Source organism: Hesperophylax consimilis, chromosome 2 (genome assembly GCF_061612785.1).
Source record: "Hesperophylax consimilis isolate HC1 chromosome 2, BYU_Hcon_1.0, whole genome shotgun sequence".
Classification (NCBI taxonomy): Eukaryota; Metazoa; Arthropoda; class Insecta; order Trichoptera; family Limnephilidae; genus Hesperophylax; species Hesperophylax consimilis.
This window is the reverse complement of record NC_142837.1, coordinates 41477175-41495135: the sequence shown is the minus strand read 5'-3', so window position 1 is coordinate 41495135 and position 17961 is coordinate 41477175. Positions and strand designations below refer to the sequence as shown.

Sequence of the window (17961 nt, the reverse complement as noted above, 5' to 3'; positions counted from 1 at the left end):
CAGCTGATGCCAGCTGATTTCTAGGTAAGAAGCTCACTTCCAGTTGCGTTCCACGGTAGAATAACGCATAGCCTCTGATTAAACGGACGTATATATTACTAGAGATTCATTGTAATTGTCTTACAATAATAAATTACTTTAATCTTTGACAAACTATAGTATTTATTGAACACTCCCGATCTTAGCTTTATTTAATATTTACAAGATAATTAATTTATGAAAAGTCGGTAAGTTAGTCATGAAGGTTCGAATCTGGTTTATAACTGGCTCCTTCAAATGATGTTTACTTTAAATAAATCTTGTTTGAAATATGAGTAACGTCTCGCATTGCAAGCAATTGCAAATATCCCAGTGATTCAAATCGCAGATGTATGTCTGTAACAGTTCTCTGAGAGGAAGTTATAAATTCTCTGAAGTTTTCTTCGCCTTCCACGTGGAGAGAACATTTGAAAGGATATATGAGAAAATTCACAAAATGATTTCAGCCATTAAATAAATAAGTCCACAAAGGCCCCGTTAAGTTGTTGGAATAACTTCGCTTTATCAACTTATTTTGTTAGGTTCATGAATGCTTTTTAGATTTTAAAGCGATCGGATAAAGTAATCCACATATTCGTTTTTTTTTCAATAAATACATCATAATTTCAAGATAAAACAAAAACATAACTTTTTTAAGTTTATTAATAATTACACAGCAGAACTTACTTTTAAAAATATTATTTTTTGTTAATTAAAAGATAATATTAATTAATTATGACTAATTAATAAAAGTACGATAATTTAAGAAATATTATATCGCTTAGTATCGCTTGAATTTCTGGATCCCAGCACTATACCCAAAATATAAAAAAATTAACAATATTTAAGAGATTTTTTTTACAATTGACTTTATCACTTCCAAATTGGTTGTGAATTAGTTTGTGGTGGACTGTAATTAATATTTTTCAACCATTTAAATCGGCACAACTATTTGGAATAGCTGGTTAAAAGTTTTTAGAATTGTGAAAGCAGTCTGACTTACTAATCTTCTGACGCACTTCCGAATCGATTTCTGGCAGTGGGGACCACCTCGGGTATTTCACTGCACAGGGTTTCCTTAACATATTCGATGTTATACACATTGAGACCACACGTTAACTGTCCTCTTTTTCATAGCAGACTGACGAGGTATCAACAAACTATTAAATTGTCACTCATATAGGTATTTCAAACTGTCAGACAGGGACAAGTAATTGGTTAAATAGGTTGGGTGAGGGAATGCAGGAACAAAATATGTTATGTTAGCGGGAGATGCATATATTTTTGTCAACATTTTCATTCAAGCTTAATTATTTTCTCGACTGTTCAATATTATAGTAATATTCGATTTAACCAAGATTATTTATATACTGGTAAAATATATAATATATTGGCTACGTATTATTTCAGATAATCAAAAATACTTATTTCGGTTTTCGGCTCGTCCTGAGTACTCTGAGTACTCAAATTATAGGTTCATTTTCAAAATTGAAACTGATTGAAAATAATTCAGACGGGCGATAATGTAAATAATAACATCATTATATTAAAAATTGGCCGGTCGGTGGCCGAGTTGACATCGCGCTTGGGTCCCACCCAGGCGTAGTGTGTTCAATTCCTCGGCTGGCTAAGTCCTCCATCACAACACAAGCAACATTTTCCGCTTTCTGTGGTGGTAGTAGGAGATTTTCAAATATTGTCAGTTTATTCATAACCCGGGAATATTTGTCTTTATTTAAAAAAAAAAAATTAAAATTAAAAACAAAAAAAATAAATAAAAAAATAAACATTTTCAAATGGGAACTTATTTTTACGTAATAGTATTATTTTTAGTTATGTATTATAATTGAAATCTAGGTGAATCTGGTTATGAAAAAAATATCATTTGCGTAGAGTCGTTATTAAAAACGCGTTTACTATTTTATTATTTTAATTTTTCTTTATTCAGTCACATGGTTATTACAATTATTAGGTATGTTTAGACAACCAAGCTAGACACATGTCCGTTTTGGTGTTGCTTTAACGTTAGTTTATACTGAAACAACAACAAAATTGTATCCACTCTAGAATTAATAACTTAAAAAAGCTATTTCTACGTCGCGTCTTCTCCGTAAATGATACACATTTCAGTACGGTCCAGCAGTAATTTTATATAGTTGCATCCACTGACCGGTGGCCGGTTTTCTCGTTGCGTCTCAATTTCCGGAATCCCCGCCCCGTTCCGGTCCAGTGCTTGTAATGTTTTTTTTTCATTCTATCGTTCCGGTCTTTATGCAAGTCTTCCGGGCGGTCTTTTTGCTCCGCTCGTGGCCATTATTTTCGGTTTGAAGGGCTTTAGAACGTATCCGCAGAGAGCTGAAGGAAACTTCGCTTGTATATCTACGTACTGTTTGTATGGTGGTTTGTAAGAGCACTGCTAGAAATAGAATGTACTTAACTTATTTTCAAACATAGATTTTTGTAACAATTTTTGTGTTTCAAAACTAATGAAAAAATTATGAATGTATTATTAATTATTATTTCTATGATATAAAGGTACCTAGTTAAACATTCAAAGATTAATTAAACTGTATTATGTATTTATTTACTGCGTTAATGTTGTATAGCTGAAATGATAAGCTGCAAGAAGTCTCAAAAAGTGAGCTTTGGCATGATGGAATTTTTCAAGTTTTTTGGTTAAAATTTTGGAACAACCCAACTTTTAACACCTCGAAATTTCTGGATGTCTGTTTATAATACTTCGTACCATATTATAAACGTATTGGTTAGTTGAACGTATATTATTTAGAATTGTCATTTTACTGACTAAATGCGTAGTCATCAACAAAAGACGCCACGTTTAATTAGTCTTTACCTTTCATAAATTTATACCAATACAGGTGTGCATTTAAAATCAAAAAAATATTTTTACAAAAAAAAACTTATAATCAAAATATAAATTTTACATCAAAATATGCAAATTTTTAGGCGGGAATGGATACCGCCTCCCGGTAACCATTCTATTTACCGGTCAACACCTCTGCCATATGTCACTCCAAGTGCTTCGCGACATTTGGTGACTTAGCAACGGTTCCTGGGTTCATGGGGTGAAGTTTGTCCGGGTTTGGCGGATGAGACTGCCCATTGTGTGACGGACAGGGAAAAACTGATTAAGGGAGACCTTTTGACCTCTCCAACAGGTCTCTGTCGACCCATCGCTTTGCACTGCAGTGTGAGAGATGGATTCATACGTCCGTTAGTTCTGGACAAACTGACCTTCTGATTCCTCCCCAACCTTCATACCTATACTTTAGCCAGAACTTCCTTTCTTCTGTTCCATCCACACTGCATCTTCAAAGATGACGCAGGCCCCGAAGAAGTTTTTTTCCTCAAGGTCTCTTGTGTATATCTTATACAAAAATAAACTTACATTATCAGAAATATATACACTTTAGCTGAAAATTTACATTTTTCATTGATAAAAATATATTCTACAAAATTAACATTTAAAATCAAAACGTACATTTTACATCAAAAAGCACAGTTTACTACAAAAATAATATTTATATAAAAAATTATTTAAAACATACATTTACATCAAATTACAAACATCAAAACATACGCTTTAACTAAAAATTACCATTTCTTATCAAACATTCATTTTCATAAAAATTAACATTTTCGTCAAAATGTACATTTAACAAAAACTTGAAACATGCATGTCAAAATACACAAATAAAAATGTTTGTATTTTGTCAGGTCCAGCGAGCCTCACGGGGCTCTCATCTGAGCTGCAGTCCCGGCAGAGGTTCCAGCCGCTGCCCGAGCGACCTTTCTTCGATGACGTATCCCCACGCAACGTGACGGCAATCGTGGGTCAGTCCACCGTGCTGCACTGCCGGGTCAAGCACATGGGCAACAGAACGGTGAGTCAAAAAACATCCATCGTACTTTATCATTCTTCTAGATAGAATATTCTTCTATCAGAGGTTGGGTATCAACGGAAAAATCTTCAGCTTTCCCTAATCAACTACGCGAAACATAATAACTAGCCATACTATTTATGGTTTATTTGTTTGATTTTGTTTAATTGTACCGTTATATAATGTATTTGCCGTATCAAAAACCTATCAAGTGTGTTGTACGACATAAAAAACTTAAGTAAACTTACTTTTGATCAATAACATTAAAGAAGTGCGTGGCTCTCTCCACGGGTGAGTTCATGAACATATTGGTGCGGCTCGCTCTACAGTAAAGAAGGTTATGACGGCACCCTCGAGAGTGTGACTCAGGTAAAAAGAATTACCGTACAGCACTGCCATGTAAATCACATGGATAAAAGAACGGTGAGCAATTATATCATACGTACTTTCTTCTATTTCTTTGGTTTGGTATCGTCAAAGTCTTAACACATTCTGTTGCATTATATTATTTGATCTGTATAATGTAAGGCACACTGCAGGAGCAATTTTCAAAATATGACCAATGATTACAAATAATAAGTTTATTACAATATAGCGCACTTATATATAAACGTTATTTTATTATTATTAGAAGAAAATAACATAATTTTTAAACATTTGCCGTATACAATAAAGGTTCGAATTTTACTATTTCTAAATGGAATTAGTTTTCAAATGCCAATGTGTCTAGACTTGAATTGATCAACATTGTAAAAAATTAACAAAGTCAATTTTTTGGTATAGTTCTGAGACCTAAGTTATTTAACAACAACTAGACACATACGTAATGACGTCTACGCTCAAGTTAATACGTAAACAATAATATCATGGACATCATCATAATATTCCATTCATAAATGGTGAACTATTATTTATATTTACGTATTAGCCGAAATTAATATTTTTGATAAGGTCCATTATTTTTGCGGCTTTCAAAGAAAATCAGAAAGGAAATCTTATGATCACAAAATCTTCATAACAAGGTTTCAGCAGCTTAAAATACAGGTTGCTCTAGAATAAACTATTTTATTGGAATTTAAATACCAGTAAATCTTGAAGAATTTAATAAATGTTACTTATTACATTCTTGACTTTGTAGCGTTTTCAGAAGTTCAATCTTTTTTCCAAAGTTATATCAACTTTTACATAATGATAAATTTGTAATAAATGCTTCTATATCAGTTTTTTCTAGCTTTTTAAAAGTCTTACTCGAGTATATTTAACGTTCACAATAAAACTTTTAATTGTTGTTTCAGTAAAACAATATGAAAAAAAAAAGTTTCTAAGTGTTTATTTTACTAATTAGATTCTTATACGCTCGTTCAACGTTGGTGTGGTAAAGCCAGCCTTAAGTTTAAGATAAATTATTTCACTGTTCTGCTCTTACGCGCCGCGTAATATTTGCACCACCAATTTTTTTGTAAGCCTACAAATAATAATTTTATTTTATAGTATTATTTGCCGGTGGATAGGACTTCTGGCCGGCAGTCAGTTGAGTTGAATTCGATGCTCACGTTGATTAACCGACCAACACATTTATTAAAAAAAAAAATTGACAAAATCGTAATAAAGAAGAGCGGAGGGTATGACCGGGTAGCATTTTATACAGGAAATTGCTGCTACATACGGTGATAGATTTCTTAATTACAAATCAATTATAGCATCAGTACACTGCCGCTGACAAAGTTTCACCGCCGTGGTTGTGTTTGTCAAGATTTTCGCCATATTCATAAACAATACATCAATTTTTAGTTATCCAAAACTTTAGGTAGATGATTGTTATTTTAATTTATTTGGATGTTTGCCAAATTTTATGCATTTTTTTCATATTATTGACATCTAATTCCGCAATTCTAACAAAAAAAATAATATTGGTAGCCGAATCGGTACGTGAAATTTGGAGCATAAACGGGTACGTGGTTCGAAGCACAACTAGGTTTGGTTTAAGATACCGAGTTCCCGGTTATGCCCCTGATTATACATTATTTCAAGATTAAAAAAGAGTTTTTTGTGGTTGTTCGAACAAAAGTGAATAAGGCAGTGTTGAAATTCGCCATATCAAAAACCTTAAAAAACTTAAGAAAATAAAGATTACAATGAACCCATTAAAAAAAATAAAGAAAACTTTACCTGTTCCTTCCAGTTTTTTTTTTGAGTTAAAGAAGAACTAGGATCCAATTTAAAAACAGTGGAGAAAACATATTTTTATGAAGCTCCCCTGTATTTATTTTCACGGGAATTATCTTACACGTGTCTGATAATAGTTGGAGTTCATTAGTAAGAAAAATATTACCACGAAATATCCCCGGGGAAAAGATATGACAGAAATTTATACGTCTTACGAAAATATTTTGGCGTGTGATTGTGAAGGCCCGTTTGCCTAAATCATTTCCTTCAAATGTGTGATTTTCAACAATACATCTTACATACCAATCTCAAAACGTTTTACCTAACATATCTGAAACCACTAATAGCGCATAGTTTCAAAGAAGATATAATATGTGGCTTTGAAAAAAAGTTATTTCAACTTGGTAACAGTTATAACATAAGAAACATTAAGAGTAAAACGGCTCATTTAACCAGAGTTACAATCACTCACGGAGTGAGAAACCCACAACCAAAATTAGCACGTTTGATGATTATGATGTTAATTATTGATTTTGATATATGTTTACCTATCTTACCAAAATTTATCTATGTATTGTTCAAGGAATAACATTTAGAAAACTGAATTTATAACGGGACGAAACAGCGAGAGCCCGAATACTTTCTCGCTCACACCTAATATGGCATCCTTATCTACAAACGGATATCTTCTATTGGATATACAGTTCACGGTTAAACAATCAGTGGCTCGCCCTTCCGCTTCCTACAGAAGGACGTACCTTTACCGGCCTATAAAATTGAGTGCATGGCCTTGAACCAAGCAGTAATCCCGAGCCGGTCGTAAGCTTAATATCTGATGCTGGTAGCGAGATGTGTCGTCCGTTCCAGCCAGGGCTTAAAGAAGTTTTAGGCCCGATACCTGATAACTCATAGCGGGATGCATCGTCCCTTTCAGTAAGGTTGAAGAGTGCCTATAGGAATTATTTTTCTTTCGTATATAGTCAGAGATAGCGCCCCGTGTCGTCTTTTCCGCGAAGTTTGTTATAATCGTTATAACCGTTTGTTATATTACAGAATGAATAAAATTCTCTGAAAGCCTTCTAAATAAACCAGTTTCCTATCTCATTATCTTTATATCCCCACTCACAATGCTTCGATAGATAGTATAACATCATCAAAAAACATAGAAATATTGCGAACAAATCTATAATATCTCCCCATGATCAACGTTTACATATTCATTTAGATTTATTGACCGACAAGATTAATCACATTTTTTTCTTCGATTTATCTAGAGCAGTCTACTTTTTGCACTGATAAAGGCGAACATGTATATTCTTGGCAATCGTTCAAATAATTTATTATGTGTTTGTTCTCAAATATTCTGTTGTTTCTCGCAAGGATCCTTGAGGCGAGATAGGATCATAGCGCTTCTTCTTGGTCGATTGCTCAATACACCTTTTCCCAGAGTAACTCAATTAGAGATACTCGTATATCAAATGAATATTGTGGTAAAATTTATTTTTGGCGCCGAGCGCCGAAGTAGCTCTAACTAAATCTAACTCCATTTAACAAAAGTGTCAAAAAATGGCCGAAAAGTTTTTAACTCGAATATGTAAATGGTCAATTATTTTATGAAAGAAAAAAATTTTAAAAATCGAAATATCGTTGTTTCCAAAAAGGTGGTGTTTGAGCCCATTTGTTTCTGATTGATAAGCTTTTGTGGCATTCATATTTACAAAACACAACCAAAGCCATTTAAAGCAAAGATTCATTTCTGAATATTTGTCTTACACCAGGGCGATACTGAGAGTATCTCCCACTTTAGAACGTGCCGTAAATATACCTTATATTATTCAATTCATTAATTTGTAAGATAACACAAAATAATTTTCTTGCGCACGCCGGAATTTGAACCGCGACCTCCAGCTTGCTAGTCTCTTATTGTTCCGCTTGTTGTTGCTTTGTTTGTTATTCCGACGGACAATGAAACTCGTTCGAATTTTTATGCGAATTGTTTTTTTTAATATTAAATAAGGCTATAAAGTAAAAAATTAGGTAGGTAAGAACAAAGGATACAAGACATCAAGACAAGAACCTTATAAGCAATTTTTCTGCAAAATTCAAAAACCAACATTATTAGTTCCTTCTTTAGGAAAATTCTCGATCCAAAAAACATCGCATGTTTTTTTTTGTATTTGGTGATATTTTTCTCTTCTACGAATTCGATCAATCTTCCTTAAATCCCCAACTTTCATGCTACCAAAACCAGCCCAAACTGTCACTGCCGTGTTTTACTGTAGGTACAATACTTCTGTCAGACAATTCTTCAATTAATTGGAAGACAGCTGTTAGAGTCAAAGCATTCAATATTGAGTCATCACCACACGTCATTTCAACCAATTTGATAACTTACGAACTTTGTAAAGTAATCAATATATTGTGTTGTGATATGTATATTTTCGATATGTACCTAAAATTCTTTTTTTTTACATAAAAACTTTTAAATACTGATATAATGATCATAAATGGTCTCTAAAATCTTTAAATGGTGAAAAAACTAATCATCATGTTTTACCATTTGCAATAAAATCAAATGATGTTCCACAAAATTTTGACATAATTATACATGACAATTAAAAAAAACATAATATAAATAATTGTACAATAAACTGTTCCAAATTGAAATTTAAAAAAAAAATTAAATCTTAGGAATAATAATAGACAAAAACCTAAACTAGAAAGATCAAATCAATCTAACCGTCAACAAAATAAGAAAAAAATATTTATATATTTTTAGAATTCAAAATTTTCTCTCATTCGAAAATCTAACATTGGTCTACCACGCTATGGTACAATCAAATCAAGTTGCGTACAAAAAAAATCTACTCCCTGTTGAAATTGTACGTCTGATTATAAAAATAATATTGAAAAAACCAAGAGATTATCCAACACACCTAATTTTTTAAGAATTGAAAGTATTGAAATTTAATGATCTTGTTCGAAAAACCATAATAATAAATGAAAAACAAAATCACCTTTTAACTGAAAGTCGTACTCGTCAAAAACATATATTTTCAACATAAAAATGTAACACCACTTTTGCTCAACATCATTACATAAATCTAGGGAAAAAATACTTCAACAGCCCATCCGAAAATATTAGAACAATCGAAAACGATAAACACTTACTGAAGAAGCAGTCGATTTAAAATTTAATTTATAATTAGTGGGAATTAATTTTTATAATATAAACATAAATGAATGAATTAATTTTTAATATATATAATGGACAAAAGAGACATCTCTGGTCAATTTTGGATGGATTTTGCTCTGCAGGTGTGATAACTGATTACCGACACCTTTTTGCATTGATCAGATGGATTCATCCAGTTTGTATCATTTGTCAAAAGAGGTCTATTGAAGACCTCTATGTTTGAAATATTTTTTGACATTAAAATGTCACAAATCATGGCATTGCGTATTATTGCAATGTGCTGAATATCTATTAATAATTCTACTCTCTTGAGGGCTGGTGACATTATAATCTCTTAGTGCGAACTCAAATATATTTTGTGCTGAAGATCAAGGAGCAAAACTTATTGCAAGTGGGATTCTCTGGTGAGTTTTTTCTGTTCATATGTATTTTGGTGGTTGGCTTAAGTTATTTTCTCCCTGCTGAGTGAATTCATTGATCAATCAATTTTTTTTTCATAGGGATTTAGAATATTCCCTGATGGTCTGTGCAATTTACACGCCAGATTATCAACCACTTACTAATAGCAATTAAAGAGAAGTTCAATGTTAAAATACCAAAATGATTAAACTATCTTCTAAATAAATTATAAATTTTAATTTTTGTTCATTTACATATATTTTTTAAAATTCATATTTTTTTAAATCATAATTACATCAAATTTCAACGTTAATTTTCGGGTTCTGTAGAAGTCCTACTGAAGTTCTGTTACTAAGTGCAATTGATTATTTGGTGAATACAGAATGTTGGCATATTTTTCAATGATTTATCAACAACATGAAAAAATATTTATCATATAAAACATTAAGTTATATAGCAACATATATTTGAGCGAAGATTACAAATTTAAGACACAAAGGTACAGTAAATGAGAAAAGTTTTATATATACAAGTAGGAGCAATAACAAACGGTGTAAGTAAATTACACTGTATATATTGAACATTTAAAGTACTTCAAATAACAATAAAAAAGAAGTAAAAGATGATATTATCGTTTTACACATAATAATTATTACATACAGTTAATAATGTGCTATACATAAATCGCTCGCCAGGCTCATATGGGTGTTTATTCAGCTGACAGCTCAGTGATAAATTGATTAGATTTTTTTTTAAATAGTGGATCGATCGATTATTGGTGGTTCATGATCGGGTTAAAATACTTGGATAGTGAATTATCGACAAGCCTCATTGTACAATGTACAACAATGAATAGTAAGGATTGGGGCGAGGGTAAGGTGGGCCCTTACTTACTAACTTACTTACTTTTATTTATTTTTCGGAATAACTTTATTGAGTAAAACCTCAAATTGTAATATTTAAATATTGAAGACAATATTAGTGATTTCTAAACTAAAATCTGAAACAGAAAAATCAGAAAAGGATACGGTCAGATCTAGGACTCGAACCCAGGACCCTTGTCTTTCCGGGACACTGCTCTACCACTGAGCTAATGGGACCCTATCCCCCTCGGTATTTTTACTTACTTTTACTTGTGTGGTGAAGAGGTTATGGCGATGAAGTCGGCAGCTCGACAACGCGTTGGCAGACACTGGATTTGTGGGTTCATCTCTGGTGGTGAAGACCATTGGTTTATAGTTTAAAGAAAGCTAAAGGTGAGATGGATCTCGTTGGCAGATGATGCGAGTGAGCTTGCAGCGAGGACGACGCTGGGTACGCTCGTACCTACGGAGCGGGATGCGCGGCTTTGCCACTGCATCTGAGTGACCAGTGGCGACATGTGTCAGATTTTAGTCACCGGAGACCCAAATTCCATGTAATTTTTTACTCCAAATACGCTAAGGAATTGCTGGTTAAAGTCTATCGGGTACGTGCTGATACATCCTGTATTACCCCAGAATATGGAAGAAGCCAGAGACTTTGTATAATTTATTTGTTGACTGTTTAAGTAAATACAGATGCGTAAAGCAGCGCACGGCGTTGTTATTCCTCCTTGAATGTCTGACATCTTCCGAGAAGAAAAACTACCCTCTGCAAAAAGAGGCCGGGCAGCCCCTAAGGGATGGGTGAGATTAGGCCTGAATCTGCGACTTTGGAAAACACAATTGGATTAGATTCATACCATTAGTTGGGTTCGGAGGGAGGTTCACCCCATCTTTCACAGACACATTTAATAAATTATCACACAGTTATAAATGAAAATAAGTAGGTAATAAGTGTCGGGCTGTGTGGGATCGTCATTTTGCAAACAAGCCACCGCTTATTATTATTATGGAGCTGAATTTAAATACACCTAAAATTTAAGAAAAAAACTACAAAGTCATTTGAATTATTCAAAACATATAAGTGTCTACCTAACACAAGATATTTTTTGTGCTGTTTTGGTACTGATGGAAGAGAAAACGTTTGCTTTTCACGTGAACTTTTATAAAATACTGTACTGGATAAGCAAGCTTAATTAAACGATAGACATAAATTTGCATTTTAGACCTTCGTTGTCCCCAGTCGACAGCATTCATTCAAGGAGTAAAAAGTCGTTTTGCAGCTTTAACGTAGTTTATAATATTAATGTTGGAAAGGAAAGATATAAAACTGTTGTACCCGTTTGTGTAGTACCAACCTAGTTAACTTTAATTTTTTATCATTTTTTTAGTGAGAACATCGGAAGGAGATAACATTAAAACTACAATAGATATTCTGTCCCCTAAGTTTTAAATTAACAAAGTGCCAAACGAAAATTCAAACGATAACTAACCAACCATTTGTAGAAAAATTGAAAGGAGAAAAGAGTTTTCATTTTGTGAGGCGGGTATAGATACCGCCATCTCTGACATACATTGGAATATCAACATCTCTGTCATAAGTAACCCAAAGCGGTTCGCTACGTTTGGTGACTTAGCGGGTGTGTTCGAGTTCATGGGGTGAGGTTTATCCAGGTCTTTGCGTTGCCAATTTGTAGGGGTTGATTGAGCAAGCATTTCACCTCATATCGCTTTACACCTAAGTGGGAGGGATGTATTCAGGCGTTTGTCACTCTTAGACATACTGACTACCAGATTCTATTCACCCTAGATAAATTTTTCACTTTCAAAAACTCTTCTACTTCATTTTCTCAAAACCCTGAATTTTTTATTTCACGCAAAACACATTAGTGCAGTAAATACATTTGTGTTTATTAATTCAACCGCCATACTAGGGATGTCCCTGTGTCATGTCGGGTGAACTTTTTTCTCCGCACAGCATCCCCACAGATTACATAGGCTTTTAGAGAATACATTTTTCTCAGAGCCTCCTGTGTGGTACTATGAAAGAAAAGTAGGAAACACCTGACAAATCGAAACTAGTCACAAAAATCTTTTTTTCAAACAATGTTTCGATGCAGAACGGTGATTTCCCACTAGAGCGAAGATGTGTTTTACACTAACTAACTAACTAACTAACCATCACGCCGTTTCCCCGCAGGGGTAGGCAGAGAGGACGGACCGCCAAACAACTCGGTCTTGGCACACACTTCTTGCCTCATTCACATTCATACATCGTCTCATACATACTCTTCTATTATTCTGTGTTTTACACGTTACTACAAAATGAAAAAAAACTTTATTACGAATTACTTAAAATCACATGGCATCCTTACTATTCTTAATGATAGAAGGAATAGAAAAAAAAGGCGTCAAAAACGACAAAGAGAGGGGAAGATCAGGATCATCCTACTTATTAAGATCCTGTCGCTTAACATCAGACCAAGAGCATTTCCACCAAAGTTTTAATTCTGATTTGTGGTCTTTAAGCCTAGATATATTATACTGGTTGAATATCTAAATTATAACATGTTGGTATATAGCCTAGGGTAGGTTTCCAAAATCCATGGCCACAAATGCCCGACGTTAATACCGACCCCCGCCTGTGTTCGTGGGCGTGCTTGTAGGGCTCAGCACTGGACAGGGATAAATGTAGCAAAGCTTTTTATCACTACCCCCTACTCTTAAATAAATGGTTGGCATTCGTGCGTTTTGGAATAAGTGTATTCGGATTTAATACCGCTTTTTTAAGGGATTAATTTAATTTAGGCCGCCCTTAAAACGCAAACTCATTAACAAGAGATGTTCCGATGCTGGGTTTGTAAAAAATATTCGGGGTTTTGTTCTTGACGCCAAAATTAAAGTGTTTGGTATTGTTGGTGTGAATCATTTTAACATTAAAAAGTAACTCTGATTTGGTCTTAAAAAAGGTTTATGAAATTTTATTTTAATCCTTAAATTTGGTTGTACTCTCGTTATCGCCTCTAGATGTCGGTAGAGTGAATAGATCTTATTACTTTCCAGTTAGTTTAGTTTTAAGGGTTTTTCATAGATGGCGATACTTGCACCATCTGACAGAGATAGCATGTCGGATGTACCCGAATGGTTCCGCGAGTACAGCCGATGCTAGCCGATTCCTAGGTAAAGAGCTCTCTTCTAGTTGCGTCCAAAATTAGAATAACTCGTAGGCACTGATAGAACGGACGGATGTGATTCTAGAAATTCATTGCAAATAGCTTAGATAATAAAGTGCTCATAATTTTTGACAAACCAAAGCATTTATTGAATTTTCTCGATCTCAAAAGTATTTCATACCAAAAATCTAAATACCTGTACAGTAAAGTTTAATTTCAAATTAGTTCCTTTTTGCTTAAATTCGTCCAAGAACCAACGTATTAGTGAGAGCTAACGTATTTTTTTAAGATACTGAAAACCTTTGACTGGAAATATATTTCATCGGAAAAAAAAGGTTTGTAAATGATTATTCCAGAATTATTTTATAACTTGAGAAAAAAAAGACTTGACATAACCTTGGAATTATTCTTACGTACTGAAAAAATAATTACATAGCAGAGGTTATTATAACTTAGATGGTTTTATTAAGACCTATATTAAAAAAACTGTCTTAATAAAGGAAGTATTGTACTTTATATTGCAACCTTAGAATTATAAATATTTCAAACACACGAACGTCCGCATTATAATTACATTAAGAAAAACAAGCCTATTTTAAGCCTACTCTCCGTGGAAAGGAAATCATAAGTTTTTATGATATGAAAGACACTGTAATATTTCTTCGACATGCCATTTATTCATACTTCATTATCGTGGTTCCACTTGATTGATTTCATTGAAGTAATGTTGTCATTTTTGGGGTTCCGAACAGTGTAACACTTCTTTGGTCTTTTATTTACTCTCTTCTACTATCAAACCGTTTCTCTGCAGGGGTAGGCAGAGAGGATGGACTGCCAAACAACTCAATCTTGGCACACATTCCTTGCTTCATTCAGATTCATACTCTCTAATTTTATTTTTTAGGTTTTTCTTTTATTTTATAGATTTTTAAACATTAATATTTTCAATTATTAATTTTAAACATTACATTTATTCTGAATCTTGGCTCAATTAAATTTTTCGGACACCTCACAAGAGCGCACCTGTATGTACAGTGTTTAGGCAGAAGAGCTACATCACCACCCAGTTGAGCAGCGTTTGAGGCGGGTTAAGGTAGGGGCTATAAAAAGAGGTTTATTAATGCGGGCCTGGATTACATGAAGGAGGAAACAAAAATGCCATTTTACACAAAAACGAGTCAAAAAAGCGGCCCGTTTGCATGAAGCCAACATCAAATATGAACGGATGTTCTACTCGTGCACTTCGAGTTTCAAGCCCTCGCACCAGGGTTCAATGCTGTCTTTAGAGCAGACTCCATTATATTACTTGTAGAACAGACTCAGCATGCCAATGCTTCAGTCCAGAGCTCCCCAATTCAATTGTTGGGCGTACTCGATACCAGCTGGTTACTATTGAAGAATCTATTAAGTTTATTCGAAGCCAGATTTTCTCGGGCTTCTATAGAGCCTCGATACTTGAGCTGGTCGGATATACTTACTCCAAGTATATCAAATGAAGACTTTCTTATGGAGAGTGCTTCCAAAAAATGGCACCAGATAGTTTTTAATCTACCTCTCCCGAAATTAGACAACCTTGGATTTTTGAGACACATAAACTGACCATGTTGGCCTTACCCCGGGCACAAACCTTTTCGAGGTGGTAATCAACTTTATGTCCCAAAACTTATCGAGCTATTTAGATCTTATAAGCGGAAGGGGGTTTATCAAATAAGATAACCCTCAGCATAGCAATACATTGGTGCACATTCAACGAGATCGTTGATGTGCAACAAAAACTGCGTTGGTGTTAGAACAGATGAACCTGATCGTGCCATTTCATTCTTCGTCTACCAATCACAAAAGCATCATATGTTTTTTTTTTTTAAATTCAATCTACATATTCCCAAACCATTCAAGCGTCCTTTTCTTAATCCTACTCATCTTAATATCTATATCAGCTTTGCATTCTTTGATAATCTTTACATATCTTACACGGTTTTACAACACGTCATTTACCACGCCTCAGGGATCCCATTTCTACTGCATTAAGTCTACATTGTGATGTCCACTATCAGATGTAAGGAACTTTTACGTGATATGTTATGAACAACAAATTCATGAAAAATTTGTGAATGAAACGTATAAAAATTCACTCCATATAAATCAAAACACAAAAAAAAAAGAAATATTCTTACGAAGAACTTTTAGCATTGAAATGTGTACGAAAATAAAATCGACAATATCGTCCTTGTGTTCAGAATGTTCAGGACATCGAAATGCTTTTGAACCTAAAAAAAGTTCACTGGTTTGTATTTTATCCGACTTCCGCAAAAAAAGTACATAGGTACAGTGCGTTCCTAAAGTTTTAAGACCCCAAACTTCCAGCTGGAGTATAAAAAATAAAAGTTCAAAGAGATTACAAGTTAAGTCGAATGAGCGTGTATTATTAACTTTCAGATGAAGATAATCCTGGTCTCTTTGCTAAGCTTGGTTTTATTGTGAAAACGTTAAACAGGGGATTAATGTTGAAACAAATTAACTATCATTCGTCCATAAACAAAGTTCAGATGGGAACTGACGTTGAATTTACGATCTCCAACTAAACATGAAATTTGGCATTTACTTTAATAGGTATAGTTAAAGCGGATGGACCACGATCCATCGGGGAAAATTAGTCAGCTAAGGGGGATTTCTTAAATCTGTACTATAAAATTTGGGTTGCAATCAATGACACAGTGACAAAATATCCTCACAGAGAAAAATAAGTATATCTTCTATTTATTCTTAATTTGGTCAAAAGCGAGATTGCAGGTCTTTAACGAATGAATTGATAGGTTTTCTAAAAAAACTTTTAGTAAAATATTGAACATTTTACCATTTTATATTATCTAGGTAATTGCAGGTGCATGAAAACGTGTTCGGGCATATCAGGAATTTAATGAAAGCAATACAATGGCGTTTTTAACCGGATTATAAAAAATTTGAGAGATTTTTAATAAAGTAAGCAATACTGATTTTCCTCCGTGTAAAATTGAAGAAAATTGTATTTTGTTTTGATTTGAGATTTTCATCTCCTTCTTTAGCCAACGTTACAGTGTCTCAAAATTGAGCAAATGAAGATTGTGGTGAATTCTCATGTATGTAGAAGTGATAGCGTACTGCGAGCATAAAATCTTCTTACGACCGGTAATTTAGAAATTAATGTGGTTTTCGGCGTTTAGTTTTGTTTTAACCGTCAAGTACCGGATGCCAAGAACCATTAAGTTTAGCCCTGTTGTCCCTATTAGATTTGTTCCTTAAATATTGCAAAGACCTAAAACGGATCGAGTGCGCCTAATTACAAAGGCAATTGGTATTCACAAAACGCGCATCTATATTAATGAGGACGACGGTGATCAATCTACACATTTACCCTGATGATGACCACTGAACCGCTTTTATGCAGATTCAGATCTGGTTATTCAGATATGGTCCCCAAACACGGCTTAAGCCATTTCAAGCAATTAACATAATGTTTCATTTCTGACTGGTGGTCTAACACCAGGGTGATTATGAAATAACACAAATAAATCAAATTAAGATTCGAGCCCGCAACCTCCAAATTGCCAGGTGAAAACCTTTCCCATCGACCATCTTGGGGGCCGTCATTTCCTTCTAATTCATATTGGTCTCTAAACGACACGTTCTCATAAAACTCGATCTTTCTCCTTTTTTTATTGTGGTCAAAAATACATTACTTACTTATTTATTAATTTTCGGGAAATCAATAGTTTACATTTAATCAGTTGTTACATAAGTATTATATAGCCAAAATAAAACCAATTATGGATTTCCTCCTTGTGACTTTACCTCTACTGAGATGGCATAATATGAAATAAATAAATTAAATTTGTAAGAAACGAATGTGAATTAAAAAAATTATACAAAACAAAAGATTATATAAAACGAATAAAATTACAAAACAATACATTTATAGCCATGGGGGGAGGTTGTAGATATAAATCAAATAATAATAGAGATATAAACAATAGAGAGATTAACTTTATTCACAAACCATCAGAGAAATATTCTTTTATTGACCTCTTGTATTTAGTAATTTCGCAATTGAAAATATCAACCTTGGATAATACGCTATTGTAATTATTGCATAGTCTGTTCAGGCAAGAATTCTGCTTAGAGTTCGTTTTGCATTGATCAACCCTGAACAGGACCAAAGAGCGTGTTGAACCCCCAGGTACATTGAATGGAATCTTGTTCAGCAACTC

General features: G+C 33.7%; 1 protein-coding gene across 2 annotated transcripts in view; it reads left to right on the top strand.

Annotated features, from left to right (window-relative positions):
• Positions 1–17961, top strand: part of LOC149426023 (zwei Ig domain protein zig-8-like) — a 920604-nt gene that overhangs the window by 659346 nt on the left and 243297 nt on the right. For both annotated transcript variants that reach the window (XM_089642903.1, XM_089642895.1), the window contains exon 3: positions 3757–3923. In XM_089642903.1, the coding sequence (XP_089499029.1) occupies positions 3757–3923 (167 nt within the window). The remainder of the gene's footprint in view (positions 1–3756; positions 3924–17961) is intronic.